This window comes from Dipteris shenzhenensis, chromosome 31, assembly GCF_047967505.1.
Source record: "Dipteris shenzhenensis isolate YYH24624 ecotype China chromosome 31, Dip_SZ_1.0, whole genome shotgun sequence".
NCBI classification, from domain to species: Eukaryota; Viridiplantae; Streptophyta; class Polypodiopsida; order Gleicheniales; family Dipteridaceae; genus Dipteris; species Dipteris shenzhenensis.
The window spans coordinates 7099968-7114565 of NC_141626.1; the positions used below are offsets into that span (position 1 = coordinate 7099968).

Below are 14598 nucleotides of genomic sequence, written 5' to 3' on the forward strand. Positions count from 1 at the left end.
TCAAGGATCATAAGGGAATTATAAAAAATAATACAAGACCAATTAGGTCCTATGCATAGTTCCCATGCAAGCCAATTAGGTCCTGTGCATAGTCCCCATGCAAGGAAACTACAAGGATCCCCAAGGGGATGTGTGTGTGTGTGTGTGTGTGTGTGTGTGTGTGGAAGACAAGACAACAACCCCTTTTGCATAGTGAAAAGACAAAAGAGTCAAGGTAAAGGATAGAAAGAGAACATTATAGAATTAAGGAAGAGTTTGAGTATGTAGGTAAAGCACCTATGAGATTGCATAAAAAGTATATAAGAGCTTTGATAAGAAATGACAATAATGTTTTTGCAAAAAAATTTGGAGCTTGGTAAAGTCCTGATAAGCATCTCTTTTATTGAAGAGGAGAGTCTGCATACCTGCCACCATCCAACAAGAAAACATGGTAAGAACCAACTTAACTTTAATTTTGGGAAGACAGGTGTCATAAACACCCCTCCCTTGTTATCAAGGTCATACTAAAATAGTGGCTTACACACAGACTTAAACAGCTTGATGTGGACTTTGAAGGTGTAAAAAAAAGGGCCTTAAGAGAATTTGAAAAAAAAGAAAAAGGATTTAAAATTTGTTTTAAAAAAATAATCTAAAAAATTGGAAGAAAATCAAGTGAAATTAGGAAAAATTATGGGAAAGGAAGGGAAGAAAATATGAGAAAATTAGTTAAAGATGCAAGGGGGAGGGAGGGAGGAGAGAGAGAGAGAGAGAGAGAGAAATTTAGAGCTTTAAGAAAGAAATTGAAAAAAATTAGGAGGAATCAAGAAAAGTTAGGGAGTGTTTGTGAGATAGAAGGAAAATGAATTAGAAAAAATAGGAAAAGGAAAAATTACGAAATTAAGTGGATGCAAAAGAAAAATGAGAATAGTAAGTGTGTGTGTGTGTGTGTGTACCCACCTTTGCCCTAGTAGGATACAACACACTAGGTGAGACAGTAGGTCATCACCTACTGTGATGACCTCTAGTCTACTCGAAAAGGACTAGTAATGTTTTAGAAGTGTCAAATAAGCAGTGGAAAAAGAGTAAGAGAAGTGCTTGAGTAAGATATGCAATTTTGGATCAATGGGAGCTGTTGGTTTTGCAAGTAACTAGGGGAAAAAAGAGTTTATACGATAGCCATAATAGGGATGGAGTTGGCTAATCTCGGAATTGTTTGGGGTTTTAAGACTTCTTAGAAAGAAGAAAAAACCAAAAGAAAGATAAAATTGCTCCATGAGCAATGAAGTGAGTCAAAAGGCAATGCCATGATGACTTAAATGTAATAAGTGCAACCATCCAAAGATGCTTGGGATGAGGGAGAAGGAGCCAGAAGAGGGTTGTTGAGAGCTTCTGATTGGAGCGAAACATCCCATGAAAAATTCTGAAAGAAAAACAGGACACAAGTTAGAGAAAAGAGTCAAGAAGCCAAAAAGGGCCATAATGGCTTAAGTGTACTATGTGCAACTGTCCAAAGTTGCAGAGGAAAGGACATGTGTGGAAGACAAGACAACAACCCTTTTGCATAGTGAAAAGACGAAAGAGTCAGGGTAAAGGATAGAGAGAGAACATTATAGAATTAAGAAAGAGTTTGAGTATGTAGGTAAAGCACCTATGAGATTGCATAAAAAGTATATTAGAGCTTTGATAAGAAATGACAATAATGTTTTTGCAAAAAAATTTAGAGCTTGGTAAAGTCCTGATAAGCATCTCTTTTATTAAAGAGGAGAGTATGTATACCTGCCACCATCTAACAAGAAAACATGGTAAGAACCAACTTAACTTTAATTGGGAAGACAGGTGTCATAAACATCCCTCCCTTGTTATAAGGGTCACAATAAAATAATGGCTTAAACACAAACTTAAACAACTCGATGTGGACTTTAAAGGTGTAAAAAAAGAAACCCAGAGAGAATTTGAAAAAAAGAAAAAAGGATTTAAATTTTTAGTTTTAAAAAAATAATCTAAAAATTTGAGGAAAAATCAAGTGAAATTAGGAAAAATTATGGGGAAGGAAGGGGGGGAAATAGGGAAGAAAGTAGGAGAAAATTAGTTAAAGATGCGGGGGGGGAGGGGAGAGAGAGAGAGAGAGAGAGAGAGAGAGAGAGAGAGAGAGAGAGAGAGAGAGAGATTTAGAGTTTTAAGAAAGAAATTGAAAAAATTTAGGAGGAATCAGAAAAAGTTAGGGAGTGTTTGTGAGATAGAAGGAAAAGGAATTAGAAAAAATAGGAAAATGAAAATTTATGAAATTAAGTGGATGCAAAAGAAAAGGGAGAATAGTAAGTGTGTGTGTGTGTGTGTGTGTGTGTGTGTGTGTGTGTGTGTGTGTGTGTGTGTGTGTGTGTGTGTTGCCGCAAGGTATATCAGGCACACTTAGATTATTTCAGGGGTAGCACACTTCAAAGAAATTGACAGAGCTCAAGGAGCTCCTTTCCCTCGTTGTTATGTTTCTGTCTATCTGCTAGAAACCTGTGACATTCTTGACAAGTTGCCCCCCATTGGAGCCTGCATCCACCACCCCTCACTTATGGTGTTACTTGGTCCAACCCTAGAAATCCTCCCCCTTTCTTTATTACAAGTGAATCCCTCCAAATGTTCAAAATCTGGCTCTAAGCAATTTACATGACCCGATTATGAACATAAATCTTCCCATGCATCCCTCTCAACACCCAACAATCCTCGACCTACAAGAAAGTGATCATTAGCACTCTATCATTTTCCAATCTCCACCCTAGGAGCTAGTTACATCTGAACATATTCGATTTTAGATCCCACAATAGTCACTTCTATTACCAGGACAATTAGGAGCACACACACTCACAACATGAAACTCAAACCACAACACAAACAATGAAAGCCCCCTCTCTATCACGAAACACCTCTTTTAACCCATGGCCAGAATCACAACTCCCCCTCTCCTTCCAGTGGGACAATTCACCAAAATAGAGAACCCCAGTTGATGAACCAAATCCTATCATCTTCCCGACATTTGAATTCTTGGAGTAGCACCACATCCGGAATCTTCTGCTTAATGACACTAACACATCTCTTATGTTTCACCTTGTCACAACCATGAAAAAATCAGTACGGTAGCACTGTGTCTATAACAAGTGGATCAATTTTCTTTCCCTCCCATCGGGTTCTTCGCAACCTCCTTAATCCACTTTGACATGCAATGCGATTGAAGTGTATTAATATTTGATTCACCAAGGGGCTTCCTGGCCTAATCCTTATCCTCATGGGCTCTTTCTTCTAATTATCTTCAAGCATGTCTTCTTCCTTAGATGCACCATCCTCTGTGGCACCTTCTTCCTCCACCACAATCTCTGCCCACTTTTCTCGGCAGTTCCTCATAAAATGTCCGATCTTCGTACATAGGAAGCACGAATAGCACAGCCTGAACCAATACCTCACCACTAAGAAAAGAAATCTCAACAAGATCGGGGACACCTTGAATTCTATCCCACAGAGTCCAAGCCTTTTTAAGGCCAACTTTTTCCTCGTGGATTGGGAAATAAGGAGAATCTTCTTGAGCGAACACGCAATCCTTTCAATACCCCCTCCCAACTACAAAGGCAGACCCAAAAACTCCACCCACATAGCATAGTCATGGTCATACACATAAGTGATTCTTTTTATTGCAATTCCCTTGTAAAAACAAATATTCATCGAACATGTACACAGTCCCCTCGTTTGAGAGAGGGTCGTCGTGTAGCCTGCACACAATCTTGAAACTGTGTGGATATGGCAAATCACTGCATCTTCATTGACGACAACCTTGAAGAACAAAACTTCTTGCAAGATTTGCAGCCATGAGCCCTTGGGCCACTAGGAAAGTTGGTCACAAATATACATAGCTCAGCTCTCTTTACAGGGAAGAAAGAAAAGGGTCCCCCAAACGTCACATACTTCCCGCATCAATCTAATGCCCAGCAGTCAACAGAGCATATGCCAAGGTGCTTACAACATGCTCTAGAACATAGCACGATAGACTCCCCAACCTATGAGAAACACCCCCATTGTACTTCGAGCTTTGGAAGTGGAGGCTCGTATTCACACAGCAGCACACAATAGTACTGGTACCCTGGCTTCTTATATCATCATTGATTCAGTATGCTGTCTAAATTAACTATGCCATTCATTACAGACATAGAAACCATAAAAACAACAATAAGGACAGTACATTCTTCAAGCCTATTACCCCAGCCATACCATCTAGATAATTTAGAGGAGAGAGGTTTGATGACCTTTGAAACTTCGAGTCCAACATACCAATCCCCATACAATCTTGTTGGAGAGGACTATGTACTCTATCTCTATCCTCTGAGGAATCATACAGTGCTATTAGTTGAAAAGAGAAATGAGAAGTGAGGAGGCACGAGGCAGTTTCACTGATTCGATGCCAATTCACTTACCAACGTAGTCGGACTATCTGAATTCTTCAATCAATCTCTACGATTTGATAAACCAAATCTTCATCTATTGCTTGCATTATCTGGAAAGCAAATGTACACTTTGGATCAATTTCTCCTACCTTTGTGGAAAACGCAAAAACAACATGGTTTTCCTCCAATTGTATCTCATATAAACCTGCAAAAACCTCTCGCAAGGCACTGACAGCAAGTTTGTAATCCATGGTCCCCCGAGGAATGATATTCATAGCTAGCATGCCACCCTCTTGCAGAGCAATTCGTGCTGCCAACAAAAAAGTTTTGAGCAGAAAGGCTTGAGGGGGTGAGACTAAGCCCAGACTAGGATCTCCAGCATCCACATCCACTACTATCACATCCATCCGAATATCGATACGTTCAGATCGCTCACTCAAGCTTGGGGATTGACAGCATGCTCCTTGAACATCTTCTGTATGTCGCTGCCATTCGTTTTGCAATTCCACTGCAACCAAATTGTTCTGAATTGCTTGCTGAGCGAGACTAACCACAGCATCATGTCCATCTTTTACTTGTATTTGCAGATGCTCGTCTTCCTCAAGCCCAAAATGAGACCGAGCAAGTCCCAATACGATCTCATCCGAGTCGATTGCTAGAACATGAAACCCTAATGTTCTGTGCAAGAAGACTGGTAAGGCTCCTCCCCCGATCCCGATGGAGAGAACACGAGCTTTGTTTCCCGCTGCTACACACGCTTCCAATCGTGGTGATGCAAGGACAAGTCCTGCAACAATAGGAGGCAAATATCTATGTACAAGCTCGGAGTGATCAGGTCTCAACTCCAATTCTTCCCCAGCCCTGATAGCTTCTAGTCCAATATGGAACGCAGCCTGTCCATTTTTTAAAATGACAATAGGAATCTCCGTCTGGATCAAATTAGGCATTCTCTGAAACCGCATTCTTCGTCTGAGTTTGGTCCTGTGCATGTTCGATGGATTCTGATTTTCACCAGTGATGAGCTCAACATCCTCTACAAGGATGTTTCCGACCAGAGGGGAGTATGACCTTTCCACAAGTATGCGAACCCCGACACCATCCTCATATATTACGAATGGATCGGCCGGAGGTCCGTCGGGAAAGCATCTCCAGGGGAACAGAGAGCCCAAGACGGGAGCAATCTCCCTCTTGACAATTTCATCCTCCTCATCTTCGTTTCCAGCATCTGCAGCGTCATTTTGGAGTTGTCGTCCAGGAATCTCGTCACGCTGCGGGTCTGCATGCACTGAATTGTCTGTGGAAGTGGGCAATCTGGAGAGGACAACGAGGCGTGAAACGGAGGCAGAGAAGAGGAGGTTCAAGAGGCCATTGTGGGTGGAGAAGATCCAGTCGAGAAGGCGACGACGAGGGACGAGGAGGGCAGCGAAGGGGGAGAGGGGATGGTGGTGGAGGGGGCAATCGAGGATGGAGAGAGAGAGGGTGATGGGAGGGTTTGCAGGCAGTCGCCATGGGAGCTGAGTGTATCGACCTGGATGGAGCTCCCCGTACTCACCAAGGAGCTCCTCCTTCTCCATAGCTTTCTCTCCAAAAAGCTCCTCATCCATTGCTTCGTCTCCTCCTCCTCGTCCTCCTCCTCCTTCTTCTCTGCAGCTACCCTTTTCTTGTACTTCTCTTCCTATTCTTCTTGCACTTACCCTTGGCATGCCCTTCTTCTTCCTTCTTCTCTTGCACATACCCTTGCTTCTTTCCTACTCTTCTTGCACTTTCCCTTGGCCTTCCCTTATTAGTCATTATCGCTTCATTTTGAAAGCTCAAATTACTTTGTGGGATTTTATTTAGTCCATACAACTTACCGTTTACATGGGCTTTACACGGGCTGTCACATTTTATTCATTTTTTGGCCTGTCCTCTTAAGAGAAGGTCTTAAGCAACGAAATTCATGTTTTTCCAATTTATTTGGCTGTAATTCTTGTCCGAGGAGTATAGGACCTTCCTATTTCACTATAAGGGCCTTAGCACATGGATGGGGCTAGCATGGGTTTAGGATGGGAATATTTTTGTCATCATTACTCCCATCCTACACCAAGTGGTCTAAGATGGATTTAGAATGGGAGTAGCCACTTTTTTCCCCATCCTAGACCATGGCCTCTAGACCCTGGCAGCCAGAATGGGTTCCCCTTTTTTTGGGATTCAAAAACATGGAAGGATGACATGTGTCCTTGTCCCCACAAGGTCCCCACCTCTTAAACACATGAAATGATGCCATGTGTCCTCTTCCTCCTAAACCCATACCTAGTTCTTTTTCTGTTAGCACGTGGTGGATGGGAATAGGATACAAATATGCATGGGATCACTTGGGACCACCTTTTCCCATTCCCATCCTATTTCTTCCCATGTGCTAAGCCCCTAATAGTCACTTTGAATCTACACTCTCTCTCTCTCTCTCTCTCTCTCCACCTCCACGCCCACATCATCTCCCGTAATACATCCAAGAAGCTACACCCTTGCTCCTCCATTGTCTCCAACTCGTTTGTTGTTGATGGTTCTTGGAAATTCCTCCGCCAACCTTTTGGGCAAACCTTGTGAACAACAAAAGTCATTCAACTTGTTTCCCTTGTTTTTTGATGTTGGCCCTACAAAGGGTCTTAAGAAAGGTAGTGGTTTCTGGTGGATGGAGGGGCATATGTGCGCTTCTGTTTAGGGTTAGTATGGTTTAGGTTAGTGTTTAGTGCCTACGTTATCGTGGCTAGAGCTTAAGTTTAGGTTTTAGTGCATGTCTTCATTTGGAGGCTTCTCCTCTACTAGACAAGGTCGCCTTGCCTTGCTACGTGCTTTGCTAGTTTTGCTACGTGCTCTGCTCTTGTGATGGTGGGTGTAACTTCGTCCTTGTTGCGACGGCGTCTTATTGCCTTTCGTGGGGGCGAATTTGTCTTTAATTTTGTGATAGTACAATACCAAATCAGACAAGCATGGGCATGGTGGTCTCTCTTTTACACAGTTCTATGGAAAGGCATGGGCACATCTACTTCTACACACAGTTCTATGGAAAGGCATGGGCACATCTACTTCAGTGTGTTTCGTTCCAACTTCCCTTAGCCTCCATGTGCCATTGGCTGCATTGGTAGATTCAAGCGAGACTTCCTTTTTGGAGGTGGTGTCCAATCTCGCAATGTCGGTCTGCTATCCCTTTAAGTCTCTAAAGGCAACATGTTCATTTCTTGTTGCATGTTTCTATTGGAAGGTATCGAAATGGGGGTTTACATAACGTTTTCTATAATTTGTGGTATGTTAGTTATGCGGTGTTGGATGCAGCAGCAGTTGTGGAAGAGTGTGGAGTCGTAGAAGATTGTGGAGGTTACCTAAATAGTATCTTCTAATGGGTATCAATTGATTTGTTCATCGACTGTGTTTTTGCCTATATGAATATGGAAGGCAAAGAGTGTTGTATTGTAATCGTCGTTCGAAGTTCGTTCTTAATAGAGGAGCTCCTCGAGGAGAAAGAGTATATGAGTGTGATTGATTAGAGATGGGGGAGTTAGAAAATACTTTGTTTTTTGGTTCTTGTGTCTTGTTCTTGTTTTGGATATTTGTTTGAGTTGAGGTTTGAGCGGAAGTGGTCATCTTAGTTCCAACTATGTAACAAAAACATGTATTTTTCCTTTGTTAACAGACAACAGCTGGCTGCCTATTGCAAAAATGATGTCTCGCTTAAAAACATGTATTCTCCCTTTGTCAGCAGACACCAACTGGCTATATATTGCAAGAATGATGTCTCGGTTGATGTTTGAGATGACATGGTCACATTCACAATATATATGTTTGTTGTTTTTATGCTTAGCGTGTCATAAGGTTGCTGTGGTATATATATATACCCCAACATTTTCCATCATTCATGTAGAATTATGTTCATTACAAGGCTATGATTGTTATCAAGTTTACTCCTCTTTTCAATTGGCTAGCCATTGTCTAACTTTCAGTTCATGATTCATATGTGTACGTAAGGGTCAACAAATATTAGTGGATGTTCATTACAAGGCTATGACTATTACCACCTTTATTCCCACTTTGAATTGGCTGGGTTGGGTGTTTGCTTGGCTTGATACCTGGAACCAATGGTAGCCATTGTTACCTTGCTCCATACATAAGGACTAGCTTTCCCCCTTTTGTCATCAGACAAGAGATTGGTTGAGGGACCTCAGTTTAGAACTTTATTGAGGGATCTAGGTTTTTACTATGTAGCAAAACCATGTGTTTCCCCTTTGTCTCGTGAAGCAACAACTAGCTACCTAGTGCAAGAACAATGCTCCAAAATCTGTTGAGGGACCTTAGTTTAGAACATTGTTAAGGAATATGAGTTTCTACCATCTAGCAAAAACATGTTCTTCACCTTTTATTTGTTATATAAGACTTAACGATAAGTATAAGTGGATAATACGACAGTGTTATGTCAATGGACAGAGTGTTGACTATATGGAAAAGATTCAATATATGAGGATATAGTGAAAGAGATTTGTGGATCTTAATGGATTTGCAAAGGTCGGTAGGCATAAATCAACATATGTGGCTTTTAGGCATTATTTGAGCAACTCATGAGTGACATTTACCTTGCTTTGAACTCTTTTCCCTCTGATTCTCCTCATTCCTATGTTGATATCTTTCATAGCTTTATACATTGATTTTGTCTAAATTTTAGTTCTAGAATCTATGTAGTGATGTTTACATACTCATATATGTTTTAGGTATTATAAGTGGATTTGGTCCTTAACAATTTTATACTCTGATTTTTTTGCAAATTTTAGTTTGTGAATTCATGTAGTGATGTTTATATAGTTTTTTAGGGTTGTATTGAAGTAAGTAAATGTGCATCTAGACTTTCATTTCAATATGCATTTACTCTTTCATATTTTATATTTTGAGCTTGTGCAAATTTCAGTTTTCGAATTTAGTTTATAATGTTTATTTATGTACTGATGTCTATATAGTTGTACATGTCTTTATATGCAAATTTTAGTTTTTGAATCTATATAGACATGCATTTAGTCTTTTATTTCAATATGCATTTACTCTTGCATAGTTTCATATGTTGCCTTTATGCAAAACTTTGTTTTTGAACTTTATATAACCATGTTCATTTTATGTACCGATGTTCACTTTGATTTTTTGAAAATTTTAAATTTTGAATTATGTAGTGATGTTTATATAGTTTTGTAGGGTTACGTATGGTTTGAAATAAGTAAATATGCATTTAGAGTTTTATTTCAATATGCAAAGTGCATTTAGTGTTTCATAATTTTACTTGTACAAAATTCAATTTTCAAAAATATATAATCATGTTCATTTATGTACTAAATTGTATATAGTTGTAGATGATTTTAGATGAAAATTTAGTTTCAAATTTATGTAAAGTTGCATTTAGTCTTTTATTTCAATATGCATTTAGTCTTTCATAGTTTCAGATTTTGACTTTGTGCAAATTCAAGTTTTTGAGCTTGTACAATGATGTTTATTTATGTAGTGATGTCGATATACTTGGAGATGGATTACATGCAAAATTCAATTTTTGAAGTTATATAGAGAGCAATAGAGCTTTAGGTAGTATAAATAAGATTCCATGCCTTAAGTATCCAAAGGTGACATCTGATTCCTTGTATAACCCATAGTTAACATGGAATATGCATTTAGACCTTTATTTCAATATGTATTTAGTGTTTACACTTTCATATTTTGACTTTGTGCAAAATTTAGTTTCTGAACTGATATAATGATGTTCATTTATGTATTGATGTTGATATACTTTGAAATTTTTTTAGATGCAAAATTTGGTTTTTGGATTTATGTAGAGAGAAATAAAGCTTTTAGGTAGTATAAATGCGATCGCGTTCATACCTCAAGCATCCAAAGGTGACATTTGATTCCTTGTATAGCTCATACTTAACATGGAGAAAGAGGGAATAGTGTTGCACTTCTTGTCAAAGAGGGATTTTTCATCCAAATCCACCCAACCACGATCTCTAGTGAGCTCTCGTACGTGAACTCCTCCCTTCTTTGTTTCCATGCAGAGCCCTCTCTCTAGAAATCTCCCCCATGCCCAGTGCATGCCATGTGGACTCGTTTTGATGCCAAGTGTCCTTTTAAAGGACCTTAACCTTTTGACCCCTCTTGGCATCCCTCTGTAATGCTAGTCCTATTTATTCCTAGACATTAATTCGTGTGTCCACCATTGCACTGTCAAACCCTCTTGGTCTCCCGCCTCACCAACCAACCCTCAGGCTTCTGCGATGATGGTTGACGTAACATTCCCTTTCCCTTAAGAATGGTCTACGTCCTCGAAAACAAAATTGGGAAACCTCCTCTAGAGATCGCTTACCCTTTCCCACATTGAACTCTCTTCAGGTCTATCTTTCCACATTACCAAACACTCTTGTCATATTGTATGTCATGTTATTTTTTCTTGTTTATCTAAAATTCTTTCTTATTCATGTGGTAAAGTAGGAGACTCAATGAGTTCAACTAAGACTTCATTTCCAATGAGATTATCATCATCTCCTAACTTTCTTTTTAGCCTACTTGCATGAAAACTAGATGTAGTCTACATCCTTCAGGTAAAGCTAATTTGTAAGCAAGTTCTCCAAAATTCTCTTTAAGTATTGTGAATGGTCCACAATACCTAGGAGACAACTTTGGACATTTACCTCTCTTTAGAGATTCTGAAGATTCAGGTACCCTAATATAGACTTTCTCATTTACTTCAAACTCCAACCTTCTACTATGGGGTTTGCATAACTTCTTGCTCTATCCAGAGCTCTTCTTATGCTATCTTTAGCTAACTTAAGAATTTGATTCATATCTTTAAGAAAGTATTTTGGCTACTTGAACCTTCTCTTTTTCAAGTCCCACAGCCACTGGGGCTCTAGGTTGAAATCCATACATCATCATGAATTGACTAAAACCTATAGCTAAATGTTTGGCATTGTTATATGCAAATTCCAATATGGGCAAATATTGTTCCCAAATAGTTTTCCATTTACTTACATATGCTCAAAGCATATCCTCAATGATATGATTGACCCTTTCAATTTGATCATCACTATGTGGATGATCCGCAGTGCTCATGTTCAAAGAAGTTTTTAACCTCATAAACACAGCCCCCCAAAAATGGCTATTAAATTTGCTATCCTGGTCACTAACAATACCCGCTAGTAGCCCATACAATTTATAAATATTCTCCACAGATAGCCCAGCTAATTATGGGGTTTTTGCCTCTTCACTAATAGGAATAAAATGATCCATTTTGGTCAACCGATCAACAATTACCACACAGAGTCGTGCCCCCTCTGCGTCCTAGGTAATCCAACAATAAAATCCATGGAGATACTTTCCCATTTGCCAGATGGAATCTCCAATGGGTGTAGGAGATCTCCTACCTTATTGACCTGGCATTTTTGGCACTTCAATACATAGTCTTGGACATCCTTATCTATACTAGGCCAAAAGAGTTGCCTCTTCGAAAGTGCATATGTCTTCTGAATTCTCGGGTGTCTAGCACTCGTACTATCATGACACTCAAATAGAATTTGGTGCGTAATGTCATTATTATCCGAGACACGTACTCTCCCTTGTAGAGTAGGTAGCCATCCTCAATAGTATATTTTTTCCACTTGATTCCTTTATCATCAACCTGCGATGTGTCACCATTTCCATGTGACTCCTCAGTGAAAGCCTCTCGGTTAGTTGGATCCCTCTTCACAATTGCTTTCTAGATTTCAAAAAAGTGAGGATCAGACTCACATTTTCCTTTTAAGGACTCGAGGAAATCATTTTTAAATTGATTAAAACTCAATTCATTAACAATTGGCGTTCGAGTAAGGTAGCCTGCTACTAATTTGTACTTGGTGATATCTTGACCGTAAGTCAATTTTAGTAAAAAATTTTGCTCCTTGCAATTGATCAAAGAGCGCATCAATGCTAGGCATGGGATACTTTTTTTAATGGTGATTTTATTTAATGCTCGGTAATCTATGCATAAAAATGTATAGTACCATCCTTTTTCTTTACCAGTAGAACTAGTGCAGACCAAGGTGGGCTACTTGGTTGAATTTGGGCCTTCCTAAGGTATTTAGTTAATTGTCTCTTGACCTCAAGTTCTTCCATTTGACTAAGTCTATATGGGGGTTTACAAATTGGATTTGATCCCAAGATCATATCTATTTTATGATCTACTTCTCTCTCAGCAGGTGAACCATCAGGCAAATCAAATGGAAAAACATCTTTAAATTCATCTACTAAATCATTAAAATAAGATTTATACGGGATCCCAATGGCTTCAGATGTTCAAACAAAGACAGATGGGATTGGGTAATCGACAAAATCAGGAGGTAAAATCAACAGGTGGCAAGGGCTACAACCTTTATTGGCTAGGAGAAAATTCGTGCTGAATCACTACATCTATCCATCCATTCTTTATTTTATAGCCTGCTGGTTCCCTACAAAAAAACAATTTGACCAACTTAACAGATTGTTTCAAACCTTCTTATGGGGAGGCTCCTTATAGCACAACAGAAGCGCCAAGGTCAGATGGAACTTCTGTACTCTACCAAAAGAGGAAGGGGGGCTATGAGTTGTGGATATCAAAAAGTCATCGGCAAGATTCATGGCTCAATGGATCCTAAAAGCCTACCAAAACCCGGAATTAGTGTAGGCCTCTTTGCTTTTGAAGGATGTGAGGAAAGTCAAACCTGACTAGTGCAGACACTGGAAAGAGATTCCACTAGGATCCCTCCTTCTCGGGCAAGAAAGATGCATTACAAAAGGGTCAGAGCTATGGAAAGGGATGTGGAGCGCTTGGGAAAGTATGCAACCTTTCTTGAAATGGAAGGGATTTACAAGGAAAACAGGCACCTTCTGCAACCAAGACTCAATTTGGTTCTCCATCTTGTTTAGCGCCCACCCGCTACGAGATGACCAACTTAAAGCAGCTCTCAGGTTAAGTAAGAGAGGGATAAATGTATGGGGATATCTGTGGGATCAGGCTCAAACTAAGTGGCACAACGATTACTTCCTATTGCTCTCCTCTCTAGACTCTCTCTCTCTCTCTCTCTCTCTCTCTCTCTCTCTCTCTCTCTCTCTCTCCCCTCTCTCCCTCTCTCTCTCTCTCTGAAAAGCAATCGTGCCTACTCTGGCTCATCCTACACCGAGGTATTTGGACCGCAATTCGAAGATGCAACAAAGCGAGAGAAGATATCCCACACTTGTTCCTCAATTGTCCCTATTCCAGGGAACTGTGGGATTTGATACACCGACACATAGCCCCCTTCCCTTTTAGCTACTCGATCATCCTACTCGGAGACTCTCCTAATAGAGCTCCGCAAAACTAGAACCTCATCAAAGCCTCAGCGCTCTGGTCAATTTGGCTTTAGCGATGCAATAAATTGTTTAATAATGTCTTAATGCATACTAAAATTGTGTTTGAATCTTTATGGGTGCTCACAGGAATGAAGAGATAATGTCAAGAAGCTCGGCCTTCTGCACACTCAAGCCCAAGAATGCTGCAAGATTGAAGAAAAGCTCGCAAATGAGGAAATCACGCTACTGGACCAAGCCAAAGCGCTAGATGACTTGGTAGAAGCTGAAAAAGAAGAGTACCTACGGATCAGTGGCACCCCATCCCCAGCCCCAACCATAGCCCCAACTCCAGCCCCGGCCCCCACAACTATGCCAACTCCTCCTCCTCCCATCTCAGCTCCCCCTGTATCACCTCTCCCCACGGGAACAAATGTTGCTGCTGAGTCAGTGGATCGGATCTTGCCTCCTCCCGTGCGTCCTTTTAAGCGACCAACCTTGTGAGCAGATCCTTCTAGCATCTCATACAAGGTTCATCGAGAAGCACTCACTACGGATGAGTTCAGGGAAAGAATGCGCAATGTTGTTGCTTCTTCACCAGCTTCCATGCATCCCTCTCTGTCAGCTCCTAATCCCGCTCTGTCAGCTCCTGTCGAAGTCAAAGAAGAGCTAGAATAGATGTTTAACCTACAAGGATGTCATCTTCATGGACCGGATCATGGTCTGGGGTTTCTCTGAGGACTACATGCTTGATCTCACGCCTCTTTGATTTGACAGTTTGTTTGCTGCCTATCACAGAAAGTTCTTCTGTCGATAACGCACAGTTGTAAATAACTTTTCTGATAATTTAATATAACCC

General features: G+C 40.3%; 1 protein-coding gene across 1 annotated transcript; it reads right to left on the reverse strand.

Moving 5' to 3' along the window:
• Positions 1-4018: 4018 nt before the first annotated feature.
• Positions 4019-6136, reverse strand: LOC147880965 (S-adenosyl-L-methionine-dependent methyltransferases superfamily protein). The gene has a single exon (XM_087369814.1). The coding sequence runs from the start codon at positions 6131-6133 to the stop codon at positions 4457-4459; it is 1677 nt and encodes a 558-aa protein (XP_087225940.1). The 5' UTR covers positions 6134-6136; the 3' UTR covers positions 4019-4456.
• Positions 6137-14598: the final 8462 nt, after the last annotated feature.

Excerpts from the sequence above, each read along its gene's own strand:
- LOC147880965 (XM_087369814.1), bottom strand. The coding sequence starts at position 6,133 with ATGTGCAAGAGAAGAAGGAAGAAGAAGGGCATGCCAAGGGTAAGTGCA.